General features: G+C 58.4%; 3 protein-coding genes across 8 annotated transcripts in view; 1 reads left to right on the plus strand and 2 right to left on the minus strand.

Annotated features, from left to right (window-relative positions):
* DCTN1 (dynactin subunit 1) overlaps positions 1-7,158 on the minus strand; it is an 85,403-nt gene extending 78,245 nt beyond the window's left edge. Inside the window, exons 1-2 of one of the 4 annotated variants that reach the window (XM_069797830.1) lie at positions 7,042-7,110; positions 934-1,083 (exon numbers count right to left, since the gene is read on the minus strand). In XM_069797830.1, coding sequence (XP_069653931.1) covers positions 934-936 — 3 coding nt within the window. In that variant the 5' untranslated portion in view covers positions 937-1,083; positions 7,042-7,110. Of the gene's footprint in view, positions 1-933; positions 1,084-7,041 lie in introns of those variants that run through there. The other 3 variants (XM_069797838.1, XM_069797846.1, XM_069797855.1) reach the window with 3 other exon arrangements.
* Positions 2,479-9,706, plus strand: LOC138687998 (uncharacterized). Of its 3 annotated transcripts, XM_069797893.1 has the most exons (5): positions 2,479-3,080; positions 5,777-5,892; positions 7,805-7,962; positions 8,055-8,221; positions 8,368-9,706. In XM_069797893.1, exons 3-5 carry the CDS (start codon positions 7,812-7,814, stop codon positions 9,661-9,663), a joined length of 1,614 nt encoding a protein of 537 aa, XP_069653994.1. In that variant the 5' UTR covers positions 2,479-3,080; positions 5,777-5,892; positions 7,805-7,811; the 3' UTR covers positions 9,664-9,706. The 3 variants fall into 3 exon arrangements, with proteins under 3 accessions (XP_069653994.1, XP_069654004.1, XP_069654014.1); XM_069797903.1 differs by lacking the exons at positions 2,479-3,080; positions 5,777-5,892 and adding an exon at positions 7,295-7,429; XM_069797913.1 differs by lacking the exons at positions 2,479-3,080; positions 5,777-5,892 and having other exon boundaries at positions 7,525-7,962.
* On the minus strand, positions 9,665-13,472 carry LOC138688005 (retinol dehydrogenase 12-like). Its single transcript, XM_069797957.1, has 6 exons — positions 13,070-13,472; positions 11,474-11,713; positions 11,255-11,344; positions 10,995-11,183; positions 10,352-10,458; positions 9,665-10,232 (listed from the first exon to the last, which is right to left on the minus strand). Exons 1-6 carry the CDS (start codon positions 13,224-13,226, stop codon positions 10,038-10,040), a joined length of 978 nt encoding a protein of 325 aa, XP_069654058.1. The 5' UTR covers positions 13,227-13,472; the 3' UTR covers positions 9,665-10,037.
* Between the last annotated feature and the right edge of the window lie 348 nt (positions 13,473-13,820).

The following is a 13,820-nucleotide window of genomic DNA, read 5'->3' on the forward strand; positions in this document are numbered from 1 at the left end:
TGTGGACTTTGGATGAAAATTAAAACTTGACAGAAAGACAAGAAGCCAAGGTTAGACAGTAGTTTTATTAGTTAACTGAAACTGCATTACATGGGGATATGTAAGGCTTTCTGTAATTAAAGCACTTTGAGTCGGTCTTAAGCAATCAGTGCAAACAAGAAAAATATCCTTAAGATGAAGCTGGCTGTTGGCTGCTGCAGCCTCTGTAGAACCGGTAGATTTCAGCCCAAAGCCTGCTCTACAGAGAGGAAAACAATTTAATTTTTTCTCCAAACTTAGACACTGTCATTTTTGGATGAACTGCTGTTTCAACCAAACAAAATAACTACGATGAATAAATCTTCCTGGCATTTCCAGAGGCTGCCACAGCTACCAGAAAATACAGCATCCCCTTTTCCACAAAAACATACCCAATTTTCTGATTCATGTTAAAGCTTTGAAATAAATTTACTGTTTGAAATAAACTTAGTTTAGCAAATCATAGGAAACACTAGCCTTAATAAAGACTATGGTCTCCCCTCCTACTGCCTGATCCCCAGCTGCACTCAAGGCAGCTCCTGCCCAGTTCATCTCAACTGCACACAATAAACCCCAAGCCTCTGACAGTCCACTGGCGTAGTTTATTCCCAAGCAACATCAGCTGCTGGGCAAGCACATTACCTGCCTCCAGATCCACCTTCACCTTTTACAGTACCACCAAGAAAATTTCTTGTTATAATAGGGCACTGTGCGTCCCAAGCAGGAATGGTTCTAGCAGACCTCCTTGCACCCTCGATGCTGAAAAGCCAGGACTCCAGAGCAAGGACAAGGGCAGGCAAAGGCAGCGTGTTGAGCAGGGGCCGGCACACCAGGGAAGGGACCAGTGCAGCGAGCAGTAACCCCAGCACAGCCCCTTCTCCGGCATTTAGGTGTTTATTAGGCGATAACACATACCATAAAAGCTGCCTGTGTGTTTGTTCACAAATCCAAGTCAGAGAATCTCAGGAGACATGTATTCGCGTGGGAGACTGAACTAGGTCAGCTTGGGGAATACTTCACACATCAAGGTCATTCTTACCCAAGTTTGGGGCAATCTTCATTCACCTGCAAAAAAGTGGCAAATGTTACAGATCTCTGCACGTCACCCTTTACGGGTAAGGCACCGATGCTGCAGCACCCTTCCTCCCCAGGGACATGGGCCATCCTGCATGCTGTTCGCAGCCATAGCTTTGTTAGGACCCACAACAATTGTCTGGTAGCTGCCCAAACTTTCAATGTAATAATCATCATTACAGAAAAACTATCATAAAAAGCCAAGGAACACTGAGTTTAGAACCTTCAGACTTTTTGCTGAAATCTGGGATAAGAAACAGTCCACACGCCAGGTAGCTTGAACACTAACAGTTTACTCAGTTTAAGCAAACTGAGCAGGAATTTTCAAAAACCTGCAGAAAACTCCCCACTATTTATTTAGGAAGAGCAAAATTCCATCTTAGTGTATTTTTTTATATATATATATTTTATATACACACACACATCTCCCCATGAAATTGCTTCAGCAAAGCTTCTTTTTGATTTATAAGCAGCTTAGTTTTCCAGCAAACTTGTGTTCAGAAAAGAAATTTTAAAAACGGCACTTCAGGGTTCTGTCTTATATTGTGTCAATATAAATCCAGATTGAGTTTGCTGAGTTTAAGACTTTTTTAATTAAACTCTAAGCTATGCATACTCCCCCAGGTGACCTGGAAGTCAGCCTGGATTCTTGTCTATTCTTCCTGAGAAGTGGAACGATTGCAAGGAGAACTCGATCTGCCCAGTTATACCTCTGTACCAGCTCCCTCCTCTTTGAGGTTTGTTCTTGGTTATGAAAGTCAGCACTGTTCAGTGTGATGGGCAGGTATATGAAAGGCAAATTTCAGCCCTGTGGTTGGTGCAAGAGCCAGAGCAAATCTCAACTCCAGCTCCTGTTCCAGCACTGCTAGTAGGAATACAGTCTTATTTCTGTCTCCCAAGAGCCACCTATATGGGCCAATAATACAGAGAAGAATCTGCTGAGCCATTAAAAACCTTAATTAAAGTTCTCCTTTGCAATGACATCCAGTAATGGATGACTGATACTGTGTTGTTATAGTGAGACTGAAGCCCACCACGCTGACCGTTACTTCCCCATAAATTCTTCATATTTTCCATGTGTCCAAATCCTAACATGTACCATTTTATATTTAGACTGTGTCTTTTTGGAGCACAGAGCATTGCTCATCCTGTCCCCCTACACCTACAGCACAGGAAGGTTCTCGTCTGCAGCTCGGGCTGCTGCAGACCACAGCAATGCAGGCACTAGACCAGCCACATAGCCACTCCTCTATTAGAGGCATTCACCACCTAAAATAAAGCACTTTAGCCTGTGTCGCTTGTAAACAACATAATCCAATGCGTTTTGGTGTTTGAACCACAACTGCCTGACGATAAGAGACAGGGCTTGCAGGGACAGGCACCACCTTTGAAGAGAAAGCAGAAAACACCCAAATCTTGTGCCCCCGCACCCCAGCGCCTGGCACAGCACCCGGGACACAACAGCAGCTCGCCCACTGAAGGCCACACTGCCACCCAAGCACCAGGAGAAAAGTTTTCCGGACCCCTCGCCTATTCAAAAATAGGTCATCAGAACTGGGTGTCCGGCGCAACACTACCGAACGCCAGACGCAGCCAGGCCGCTGGAGGAGGGGACGTAGCCGTCACCCGAGCCCAGTGTTGTGCTTGCCACAGGGCACCCACACCAAATTTCCAAGCCAGAATGGATCCAAGGCACTAGGACCCGGCAGGCAGGCGCTGCGAGCCTGCGCCCTGCACAGCTGCACCACTGCACAGCCTCAGCCGCACCGCAGCCGAGCCAGGCAGACGCCGCTCAAGGACACAGGAGCACCCTCCGGTTGATGTTTCTTACAGCACAAATTTAATTCTTTTCTTTTTAGCTAAAACCGAAACTCTCCGGATTGCAATCAATACACCAGCAGCACCGCCCGGGAGATGGTAACCATGGCAACGGACCGAAAAGCAAAGGATGCTGCGGACCAGCCCCGGCTCCCCGGTAGCAGGAGGAGGTCAGTCGATTTTAGCTCATCTCCATCAAAACAACTCATTCATTATTTCACAGCTGAGCACCCTTCCACAGTCACCCAGTCCCAGCCATCAATGCATCTGTGCCATTTAGCCTTCCCTGGGTTTAATTACATCAAGAACAGCTGATTTAAATATATGCCTGCTCTGCTTTACTGCTCAAAGATTTAGAACAACCAAAACTGTTTATCCCTTGTGAGACTTTGACCAGCTGCTGGAAAAGCAGCTGGTGCATTTCAGCATGCATACAACGCCTTTTCTTTCTTTTCTGAGCAATTATCATCCTTAACAAACTTCTCTCCTTCACTCGTTATGGAATTCCCGGCCAGCAAGCCCCCCTTCCCTCACAGGGCAGGTAACTGAGGGCACCCACAGTGAGGCACAATGCCCCCTCTCACCGATCTGCGGTGGCATTCTCTGGGGCTGCGAGTCATTTTACCATCCATAAAAAACAATCAATCAAAAACCTAGCAGAAGAGCATTCCTCACAGCCCGTTTTCTTCCTTACTGTTTTGCATTCTTTTGGTGTTTTTCAAAGAAACAAGACAGATTCGCAAGCTCTTTAGGAATGGGTGCAAAACCCCCTGCAATTTAGCTTCCGCAAGCCCCGCTTGGTATTTGGGGCTTTATTGTGCATTAGTACAACACAACCGCCCAAAGGAAAGCCTCAGTTCCCAAAGCTGTAGCTCCTGAAGCCTCCCTTCTATTAAAAATAAACTAAAATTGCTCATTGCTCCCCCTCAAACATTTCTAAGGAACTTAAAAGTGCCTTGCATTTAATTTAGCAAGACACCCTCCTGAGTGCCTGTGAAGTAGGTCACAGTCACTGTCTCAGCTTCATGTTTGGGAACTGAGGGAGAAAGAAAAGGAAAGATGAAATTGGTCCAAGGTTACGCAGCAAGACCTTGACAGGATCTTAAAAAAAACCCCAAACATAACACCCACATCCTATTTAAAGACCAGCCCTTCCTGGTGAAGTCAACGGCTAACACCAGGGAGCTCCACCAGGCATAGCGCAGGGAATCTCGTGCCGAACATAAATGAACTAGGAGTTTTGTTAACAAAAACAGAAGAAGCGCTGTGCTGAGTTTTGTGCTCATCTCTGCAATGCTGCAGAATGCAACAACTCTATGCACAGAGAGGTTTTGCTTGATGCACACTGCAGGAGCTTATCCTGTCTGTGAAACCAGCCATGATTTACTGACATAGCATGTTGTCAGCAAAGCCACAAAGAAAGGTATAATTTAGCAAGAAGAGGTTTAGAATCAAGAGGCTCTCACCCGGCAGAGCCGATGGGTGCAGCCAGAGGGAACGACCCCCATACAGTTCAGCTGCAACAGAACAGCAGCGTGTCACCACCCAAAACTTACTGCCCTCAACACAATGAAAGACCCATTTAACAGCAAAAGCCTAGCACAGCTCCTCAGCTCACATGCACCTGGCAAATGTTTTGGGGAAACTCCTCTGGGGGAGGCTGGCGGAGTAGACAGCAGTGCCAGTGAGCAGGGAAGAGGGATTACACTGGTGTCTCTGGGAAGAGAACACAGTAGCGCCAGGACCGGTCTCCTCTCTGAGGGTTTGCACCCTCTTGGAGCACTGCTTTACCCCTGCAGCAGAGACACGGCGCTCTCCCTTCGCATATCCACCTCTCTGCACTGCCGGGGCACGGGACTGGCTCTTCCGCTGCCCCCAGCACGAGGCCACGGCAGACATGGGGTGACACCGCGGCAGTGCCAGCGGTGCGAGGCAGTACCACCGCAGCCATGGTATGCTTGGGCTGAGCATGAGGGACACTCCGTGACACAGTTCAAACGTGGGGCTTGTGTCCCTCACGTTGCAGAGGGGAAAATTAGTTCCTTCAAAGGCAAAAATAAATGCATTGATCAGAAAAATTGAAGACACTGATTAAACACAGCAATGCTAAGCACCAGTGTTACACGTGGGCAGATGCACAGCTTTTAAAGCACGCCCTTCGCGGACTACAAACAGAAGTATGTGGCCCAGCCTTAATTTGATCAATTATTCAAATATTCTGCTGACTAACGAGGGCTCCAGTTTGTACTTTCATGTACCCAAGAGACAGAATTCTCAGCTAGAAAAGCTATAGTGGATCTTTACTAGACTACATGAAAGGAAATATTTGGCCATAGCAATTCTGCTTTTCTTCTTGGCCGCTAAACAGCCATAATGCACACATGCAAATTAGCCCACTTATCAATTATCCAAAGGCTGAGTCACTCCTGCCCCTCCTCCAAATCCAAATTTTTCCAATCCAAAAGCTGGCCCCTCCAGCTTGTGCAATTTCCACTCCTTCTTAAATGCTATTTCTTAAATCTTCTCTTCATTTCTCATAATGTTTTGGCTCAACCTTTAATTTCAAACCAGTATTTCATGCAGAGGGGGAAGATGCAGGTTATCCATATGAACTTCCCGTTCCCCAGCACAGACACCTTCACAGGTCAAAACAGCTCTGCAAGCAATACCTGCTGCCAGGAGGGGCTGGAAACCACGCTCTGCTCAGAAGCGAGATTTCCTTGCGTTTCACAAATAAGAAGCTCCAGCTTGTTGAACATTTAAAGTTAACATTAAGGGTTACGACTGCAAAACAAGCTCTGTCTTTACTGTGCTAGCAGAGGAGTTTCCACAGTGACTGTGGGTTTTTTTTTTTCCTGTGGTGCAGATTCCTTCATCCCAAACAAGTCTGCCATGGAACTGTTCTGCCACACCCTGTGCAAGGAAGCCGGTCACCATTTCTCAGATGGACTGAAGGTTTCCAGCACCACACTGAGGAAAAAGGTGAATTACACTGGAAACAAACCCCGAAACATGTAGCTACAAACAGCAGTTGATTAAAGTGAAAGGTGACACTTACTTTTTTTATAAAAAAAAAAAAAAGTTAATGTGAGTGTCTCTGAATACTGACAGCTCTGCTCCTGTAACACTCCTCAAGGCCCACCGGCCTCTTGGACCTGCCCTCATGGGTCTTTCTATTTGCTGCTGGAAACATCTGCATGAAACAGTATCTCTTTTTCTAGAGGCAACTTACATGTTTAGTCCCTGGTCTCAGACGACTGCTGCCGTTACCTGCAAAGGTTTCCTTCTTCCAAATGACCAAGCCCCCAGAGCCGGGCAATGCTGTCAGGGCCGTAGGCACTTGTGCCACAACAAACAGCTGTGCCCAGCCTTCCCCAGCAGTGCTGCAGCCCACTGAGGGGTCAGGGGGGCTCCAGAGCAGGGGAGGGGAACAAAGATTCCGCCCACAGCACCGCTGTGAGCCCCATGCTGCCTGTGTGAGCACAGTGCTGGCAACAGGGAACCCAAGGTGGGGGGCTCAGTGCCCACCAGGACAGGTGCTCCCCCTCCCCACAGAGCTGCTCCCCACCTCTGTGGTGGTGGTGGGGCCCAAATAATGAGAAACCTTGAGCTACCCCACGGGGGGGGGGGCGGGGGGGGGCAACAGAGCCAGGACGCAGCCTTGCTCTCTAGCTGCCAGTCCCCCCACTCAGCACAGCCCCCCCAGACACCCCACGGGGGCTGGAGTCCCCCAGCACTGCCCCCCCCAGACACCCCATAGGGGCTGGAGTCCCCCAGCACTGCCCCCCCCCCAGACACCCCATAGGGGCTGGAGTCCCTCAGCACTGCTCCTCCCACCCCCCAGACACCTCACAGGGGTTGGGATCCCCCAGCACCAACCTTCAGCCTCTGCTCCGCTTCAGGGGGAGCACCCCAACACCGAGCCCCCAGCCCACGGGAGGGAATGCCCCCCCCAACCAACACCAACCCCACACCCCCGCCACGGGGAGGGACACACTTCACCCACCCCAGCACCGACCACCCCTCACACAGCCTCCCATGCACCTCAGTACCAACACAACACCCCCCAAAAAATACACACACACCGGGGCGGGGGGAAATTCCCCCCCCCAACAAGGCCACGCCCGGTACCTGCCGCCCGGCCGCTCCCCAGCGTCGCCTCAACCGGCCGCCTCGACCGGCCGCCGCGAGGCCCCCGCGAGGCCCCCGCGAGGCCCCCGCGAGGCCCGCCTGTCCGCCTCACCGCCCCCCCACCGCACCGCCGGCCGAGCTTCACGTCAGGCACGACACAGGGCAACCCTCGAGGGGAGGAGGGGGCGTCAAGAAGGGCGGGAATAGGGAGGACCTCTCCCCACAACGCGCATGCGCAGTCAAGGTAGCGAAGCCGAACTGGGCAGGCCGCGCTATGGCGGGGGCGAAGGGATATAAAAGGCGGCGGGGCGGGCCCTGGGGCCCGGCAGAATGGGGTGCGGCGGGGTTAGGGCTGGGCAAGGAAGCGGAACGGGACGTGGAACCGCTGGTAAGTAGCTCCAGGGATCACCACCCCCCTCTCCCATTCCTCCCTGTCTCGGCGGGGCCCGTGCCGAGACAGGGAGGAATGGGGGGGGCACGTTTGGCCCGCGGTGCTACGTTTTTTTCCCCCAAAACCCGAGCAGACCCCCTGGGCCTGGGTGTAGGCCGCGCACACACCCAGGCAGGCTTTTCTCTGCCCGTTTTTGTTTGGTTTTGTGGGGTTTTTTTTTTTCAGAAACGGGTTTTAAAGCTCCCCCAAAATAAACTCGGGCCTTAAGAAGTCGAGGTGCCTGCTGTGGCTCAAGCAGCTCAGGGCCCGTGGTTAGCTCTGAATCTGGCTTGGCCGGAGCCCACCGTGCTCAACCGTCTCTTTCTCCCGCAGCAGCCAGATGCCCAGGAGGAAGGAGGTGCCGGCGCTGGGCAGCCTTTGCCTGCAGAGCCTGGTCCAGCACATGCAGAGCGTCTGGGTGAAGGACTACAGCGAGAACTACCTGGATGAGTACCAGTTCCGCTTCGTCATGGGGCCCTTTAATGACCTGGGTGAGACATGGGGTCTGGAGACCCCCTCCTTGAGGAGGAGGATGGGTGAGCGGTGCCTGTGCACTCTCGCTGACCTGCAACCACCCCCACAGCCAGCAGTTTGGTGCAGGACCTGATCCGGCTGCTGGGTGAGAGCCGGCGCCTGACGCGGGCAGCACTCCACCTGCTCCTGCTGCCTCACCTGCGGGAGCTGAGCCTGCGCCCTTGCTCTGGCCTCGCCAGCAATGCCATCGGCCAGCTCGTCGCCCTGCGCTGCAAGGTCAGCAGGCTGGGGGTGCCCACCAACCGTGGGGCTGCAGTAAGGGGGGCAGGGGATGCCCACCCTCCGTGGGTAGGTGCAGGGGGGACAGATGGGTGTCAGGGTCCCCTTCACCCTGCTGAGGGGGCTCCGTGTGCTTGCGGCAGAGCCTTAGCTCCCTGGACCTGCATGGCTGCAGCCGACTATCGGCGGACATGCTGGTGGACCTGGTGGAGGGGCTGCCACAGCTGAACCGCCTGGGGCTGGCGGAGACGCAGGCCAATGTCCAGGTGCTCTCAGCCGTTGGCTCCTGCTGCCGGCGCCTGCAGGAGCTGGACGTGTCCCACTGCAAGAAGGTGTCCCCGCGCGCCCTGCAGCACCTGGCCTATGACCCGCTGGCACAGTCCCCCTGCTGCCCCGTGCTCCGCATCCTGCTGGCCCGCGGCCTGGAGCCCATGGAAGATGGCGGCATGGTTGCGGCACTGGCCTTCCTGCTGCTGGCCCTGCCGTGCCTGAAGTTCCTGGCCCACAGCGCTGTGCCGGATGCCCTTCGCCTCCTCCACAGTTGGCAGCTGGACGGTATGGGGGACACCAAGGGCTTCCCCTCACTGGAGGAGCTGGGGCGGCGGCGGGGGGCTGCCCCAGGGGGGCCCTGGCTCACCCTGCCCCTGCGGCAGGTGGAGGAGGTGGAGGAGCCCGCCCTGGCTGCCATCCATGCCATCTGTCCCCAGGCCGAAGAGGTCAGCGTGTGGCTCGGGGACGGCCCAGCAGGCGGCTGGGAGCTGCTGGGCTGGGGCCGCCTAGCCCGGCTGACCCTGGGCTGTGCTGGGCGGCAGGGCCGGGTGCTGGCAGAGGTGCTGCCGCTGGTGCAGAGGCTGGGCCCCCGCCTGCAGACCCTGGCCCTGCATGGCTTCTGCTGCCAGGATGAGCTCTCCTTGGCCACCCTCCTCGCCAGCTGCCCTGGCCTGCAGGCCTTCAGCGCTGAGCTGCATGCCCCGCCAGACACCGACCCCAACAGGGAGACCCTGGCCGAGCCACCCCACTGGGACACTGACCTGCTGCCCCACCACCTCCCCCAGCTCCAGAGCTTCTCCCTGGCCCTGGCTGGCACCACTGGCATCTTCTCGGCCCAGCACGGGCTGGCACTGCGTGCCACGCTAGCCTCACTGCTGTGCCATGCCCCGCACCTACAGACCCTCCGGCTGCTCGGCGTCCCCTTCCCACTGGACTCGGTGTTTGAGACGGTGCTGGCGGCACCAGGGCTGCCCCTGCTTGAGCTGCAGGAGCTCTCGCTGGCCAAGAGCCAGGTGTCCAGCCAGACTGTATGGCTGCTGCTGGCCTCTGAGGGCCACCTGCGCCGCCTGGACCTGTCCCACTGCCAGGACATCCACCGGCGGGACTACGACAGCTTCCTGCAGGCAGTGCGGAAACAGCGGCTGGATCTGGACATCGCCTGGGAGTAGCTGATGCCGGCTGCACAGGGCTTTTTAATAAAGCATTTACACCATAGCTGTCGGCACAGTCTATGCGCCATCACAGCGGCTGTCCTGGCATGGCTGGGCCTTGTGGCCCCTCTCCCTCTTAGGAAGGGGCTTTAGGGGCTGCGCCTGCAGGGCCAGGGGGCTGGCTTAGGTGGGGTGACCCCCCTCTGCTGCGCTTCGGGGTGCTGGCACCCTGGGGCTGGGGCAGCTCCCTGGTGGTGGCTGCCCCCCACCCGCATGGCACTGTCCCCCTGGCAGCATCTGACCCCATGTCCTGGGGAGATGCGGGGACCCCAGCACAGCAGCTGGCAGCACCAGGTGGCACTGCCACATCCCCATGCAGAGCTGCCGCTGGCTCAGTGCTGGGGGCCATCAGTGAGCCCTGTCAGCTGCTCCGACTCTTCCCAGAGCTTGCGAGCAAGGCCGGTGTTGCGGGCGGCCATGGAGGGCAGCACCAGCCTGCAGTTGCTGTCGAAGTACTTGCCCGTGATGCCCGAGACCTCCTCCGAGACGGCGCAGTAAATGGTGCTGATGGCCCCCTGCTCTGCTGACTGCCGGGCAAAGGGGGTTGAGGAGGGGGCCCAGCTGCCCCCCGCCCACCCCACCACTGCTGGGGCCATGGGATGGGAGGTCTGGGCAGGATCTGGCCCTGCCGTCTGCCCCCACTCACCTTTATGAAGGGGCGGATGAGGGCGAAGAGCACCCGGATGGCCCAGCTGAAGTGGCGCATGATGCTGGTGCTCACCACGCCAGGGCTCAGGGTGTTGGCGATCACCCCTGCCAAGCCACACTGTCAGCGCTGTGCTGGGGTGCAGGGCTGGGGCCACAGGGACCCTGGCATGGGGAGCGCCCTGGTCCCTGCCTCCAGGGTCCAAATCCCTCGTTGCCATCCCACCTGGAGCAGCACCAGTAGCCCCAAGCCCAGCCTTGGAGCCGGGGCTCTTCTGTGCCCCTGCACTGGGGCCACCTTGGGGGCCAGGAGTCTCCCACCCACGGGGAGCATGGGGGGTCCCAGGGAGTATCTACCAGGGCCGAGACCCCTCAGCCCCATCGTGCGGCCCACGTGTCATGGCGCAGCAGCACAGGGTGGTTGGGATGGGCAGATGGCACTGGGGTGCAGCCCTCCCTGGGGGCTGCATGGCACGGCTCAGCAGGGTACGGCTGGGCATTGTACATCACGGCACAGCTCCATGTGGCGTGGCATGGTATGGCAAGGCATGGTATGGCCATGCATGGCACAGAACAGCTAAGCACGGCATGGCATGGCAAGGGACAGTATGGCTCAGCCCGGCATGGCTCAGCCCAGCACCAACCTGTGCCCTGTAGGCGCCGCGCCAGCTCCGTGGTGAAGAGGATGTTCATCAGCTTGGTGCTGTTGTAGGCGGCATCGAAGCCGCCAGGCCACTCCTGCCCGGTGAGGTAGCGGCCGTTGGCGGTGCCCGCGCTGTGCCGGAAGGACGAGACGTTGACGACACGGGCGGGCGCTGACGCCTTCAGGAGGTCTGCGCAGAGCAAGGGGTGAGCGGGGAGAGGTCCCCAGAGCCCCTGGCCCCGGCAGCCCCCAGCAGCTCACCCAGCAGCAGGTTGGTGAGCAGGAACGGTCCCAGGTAGTTGGTGGCAAAGGTCTGCTCCAGCCCCTCCGGCGTAATGGTGAAGGGCAGCCCTGGAAGAGGGGGGCACCGTGGGGCCAGGAGCCAGGTTGGCATTGCCTGCCATAGTGGGATGGGGAGCTGGACCCCGGCTGGGGCCGACATGTGGGCAGCGGACGCCTGACCCTGACTCCAGCGCATACCGGTGAGGCCAGCGTTGTTCACCAGCACATCCAGCCGCTTCTCCTCCCGCAGCACAGCCTGGGCAAAGGCATGCACGGAGGCCAGGGATCCAGTGTCCAGCAGCCGCAGCAGCACCGCAGGGTTGCCGGTGGCCGCCCGGATCTCCTCCACCGCTGCCTGGCCCCGCTCCCGGCTCCGGCACGCCAGGATAGTGCGGGCATTCCTGCGGGCCAGGTCCAGGGCCACGCACTTGCCGATCCCTGCAGCACACGGAGCGGGCGCTGGCTGATCCCTGCTGGGTCCCCACGGCAAGGGGTCCCTGGGGGTCTGTGCCCCCGTTCCCAGGGTCTGGGCAGCCCCAGGGGCAGGGCAGGACAATGGAGGGGGACCTCATCCCAGGCAGCTCAGCCACTGCCAGGAGCCCAGCACCAAACCCAGGGCGCCCCAGCACCGGAGCAGGGGGTGGGAGCGGGGGGCAGCAGGGCTGGGCTCCTGGCTCTGCAGCACAGTGTGGCTGTGTGGGGACAGGGACAAGGCAGGACAGCCACTGTGGGGTGTAGGAAGGAGCTGGAGGTGGCAGCTTGCCGCAGCTCCATCGGTGGCTCACCCTGGACCATGTGAGCAGGATGGCTGCCACAGCCACCGAACCCACCCAGCAGCACTGTACTGGCATGGCTCCACAATGGTGCTCTGGCGCAGCGGGAAATGACAGGCACCTGGAGGGGGACGGACCCCAGCACACATGGGGCACCCTGTCCCTGGGCATACAGGGGGACACCCCAGTGCCCTGCATGCCGGGGGACACCCCAAACTCAACACATGGGCTCCACTGCACCCCCAGCCCTGCGGGTCCCGCCGCCGCCGCCTGTGCCAGCCCCCGCCCCGTGCTTTGCAGTGGGACACAGGTGGGAGCAGCGACCCCGTCCCTGGCACGCAGCTCTGGCTCCGGTGCGGTGTGGTGCCCATGGTGGCCGGCAGTGCGGTGGTCGGCTGGGACACAGCCAGCGGCGCGGTAGCCTTAGCTGTCAGTCATTAACTCAGCCAGGGCAGAGTCCAGCCATTGAGGCTGGGCTGGGGCTGTGGGTACAGGGGTGCCCAGAGCCCAGCGAGGCCGAGCTGCTCCTGGGCAGAGGATGCCAGCCAGCCGGAGCGGCTCGCTGGCGACCAGCTCCCAATCATGCGGCATAATGGCCATCAGTCAGCACGGGGCAGAGGTTGTCTGATGGCACCCGGAGTGAGCATGCTGTGGGCATGGCGCACCGGCAGCGCATCGTGCATGCCAAGGGCCCAGCTACCAGCCACTCCTGCAGCCGCTTGCACCACCAAAGCAGAGGCTGTGTGTGGTCCAGTGGCTGGAGAAGGGGGACCCATGTCCCCAGTGAGCCACCCCACAGCACTGTCCCATCATGCCGTCACCCACACACATGCCCCCAGCCCCTTGTCCGTCCCGGGGGAGCAGGGAGCTGCCACCACCCCTGGCTCCAGCTGCAAAAGGAGGGTGGCTGCGTCCCATGGCCAGGCAGGACCCACAGCCCTGCACCCATGTCCTGCACGCCCCCCCAGCCCCACACCGACCCCTGCAGCCCAGCGATCCCCTGCCACCAGTCCCCGCTCACCGCTGTTGGCTCCGGTGACAATCACTGTCTTGCCAGTCAGATCGGTGGGACACTTGCGGGGGTCCCAGGCGTGTCTCCTCCTGGCCCAGAGGAGCAGCCCCAGGAGCAGCGTGAGCAGGAACCAGCATGGGTGGCTGCAGGCACTCGGCAACTCCATGGCTGGGGCACGGGGTCCGGCCGGTGCGTGGAGTCCGGCTGGGGCACCAGGGTGTAGCTGGGGGACAGAGTCCGGCTGGGGCCGGAGGTCAGCCAAGAACCTTCGCCCAGCCCGGCAGCCCTGGTACGGCACGGTCCCCTCCTGCTCGCCAAGCCTCCAGGAGCGGAGAAGGGACAGCCAGCAGGAAAGTGGCTCACTGGGCTCTTACCTTGGGAGGGGCAGAGCAGGCAGGAGGCTGAGCCACACGTCCCTTGTGCCATCCCAGGGCTGCTTGCTCACACCAGCTGGGGAGCACCCTGCCAGCCCCGGGGGCAGCCTCTGCAGGACGGGCAATGCCCACTGGGCAGCCCCAAGGTCCCCATCCAGCCACGCAGGGACACTCGGCCACGAGCCAGGGCTGGAGCCACGGCCCCTGTGGGAGCAGGGACCTACTGGAGGGGTTCACCAGGATGGGGGGGCAGCCCCAGCAAGGGTCCCCAGGGTGCCACGCAGCACCCAGAGTATGTGGGGGATGGAGGAGGCCACAGCCCAGGGGTGACCTCACGGCGTGGTGGGTGTCCGGACAGACCCTGCCCACCCCGTCCCACCAGTGCA

This window comes from Haliaeetus albicilla, chromosome 1, assembly GCF_947461875.1.
Source record: "Haliaeetus albicilla chromosome 1, bHalAlb1.1, whole genome shotgun sequence".
Classification (NCBI taxonomy): Eukaryota; Metazoa; Chordata; class Aves; order Accipitriformes; family Accipitridae; genus Haliaeetus; species Haliaeetus albicilla.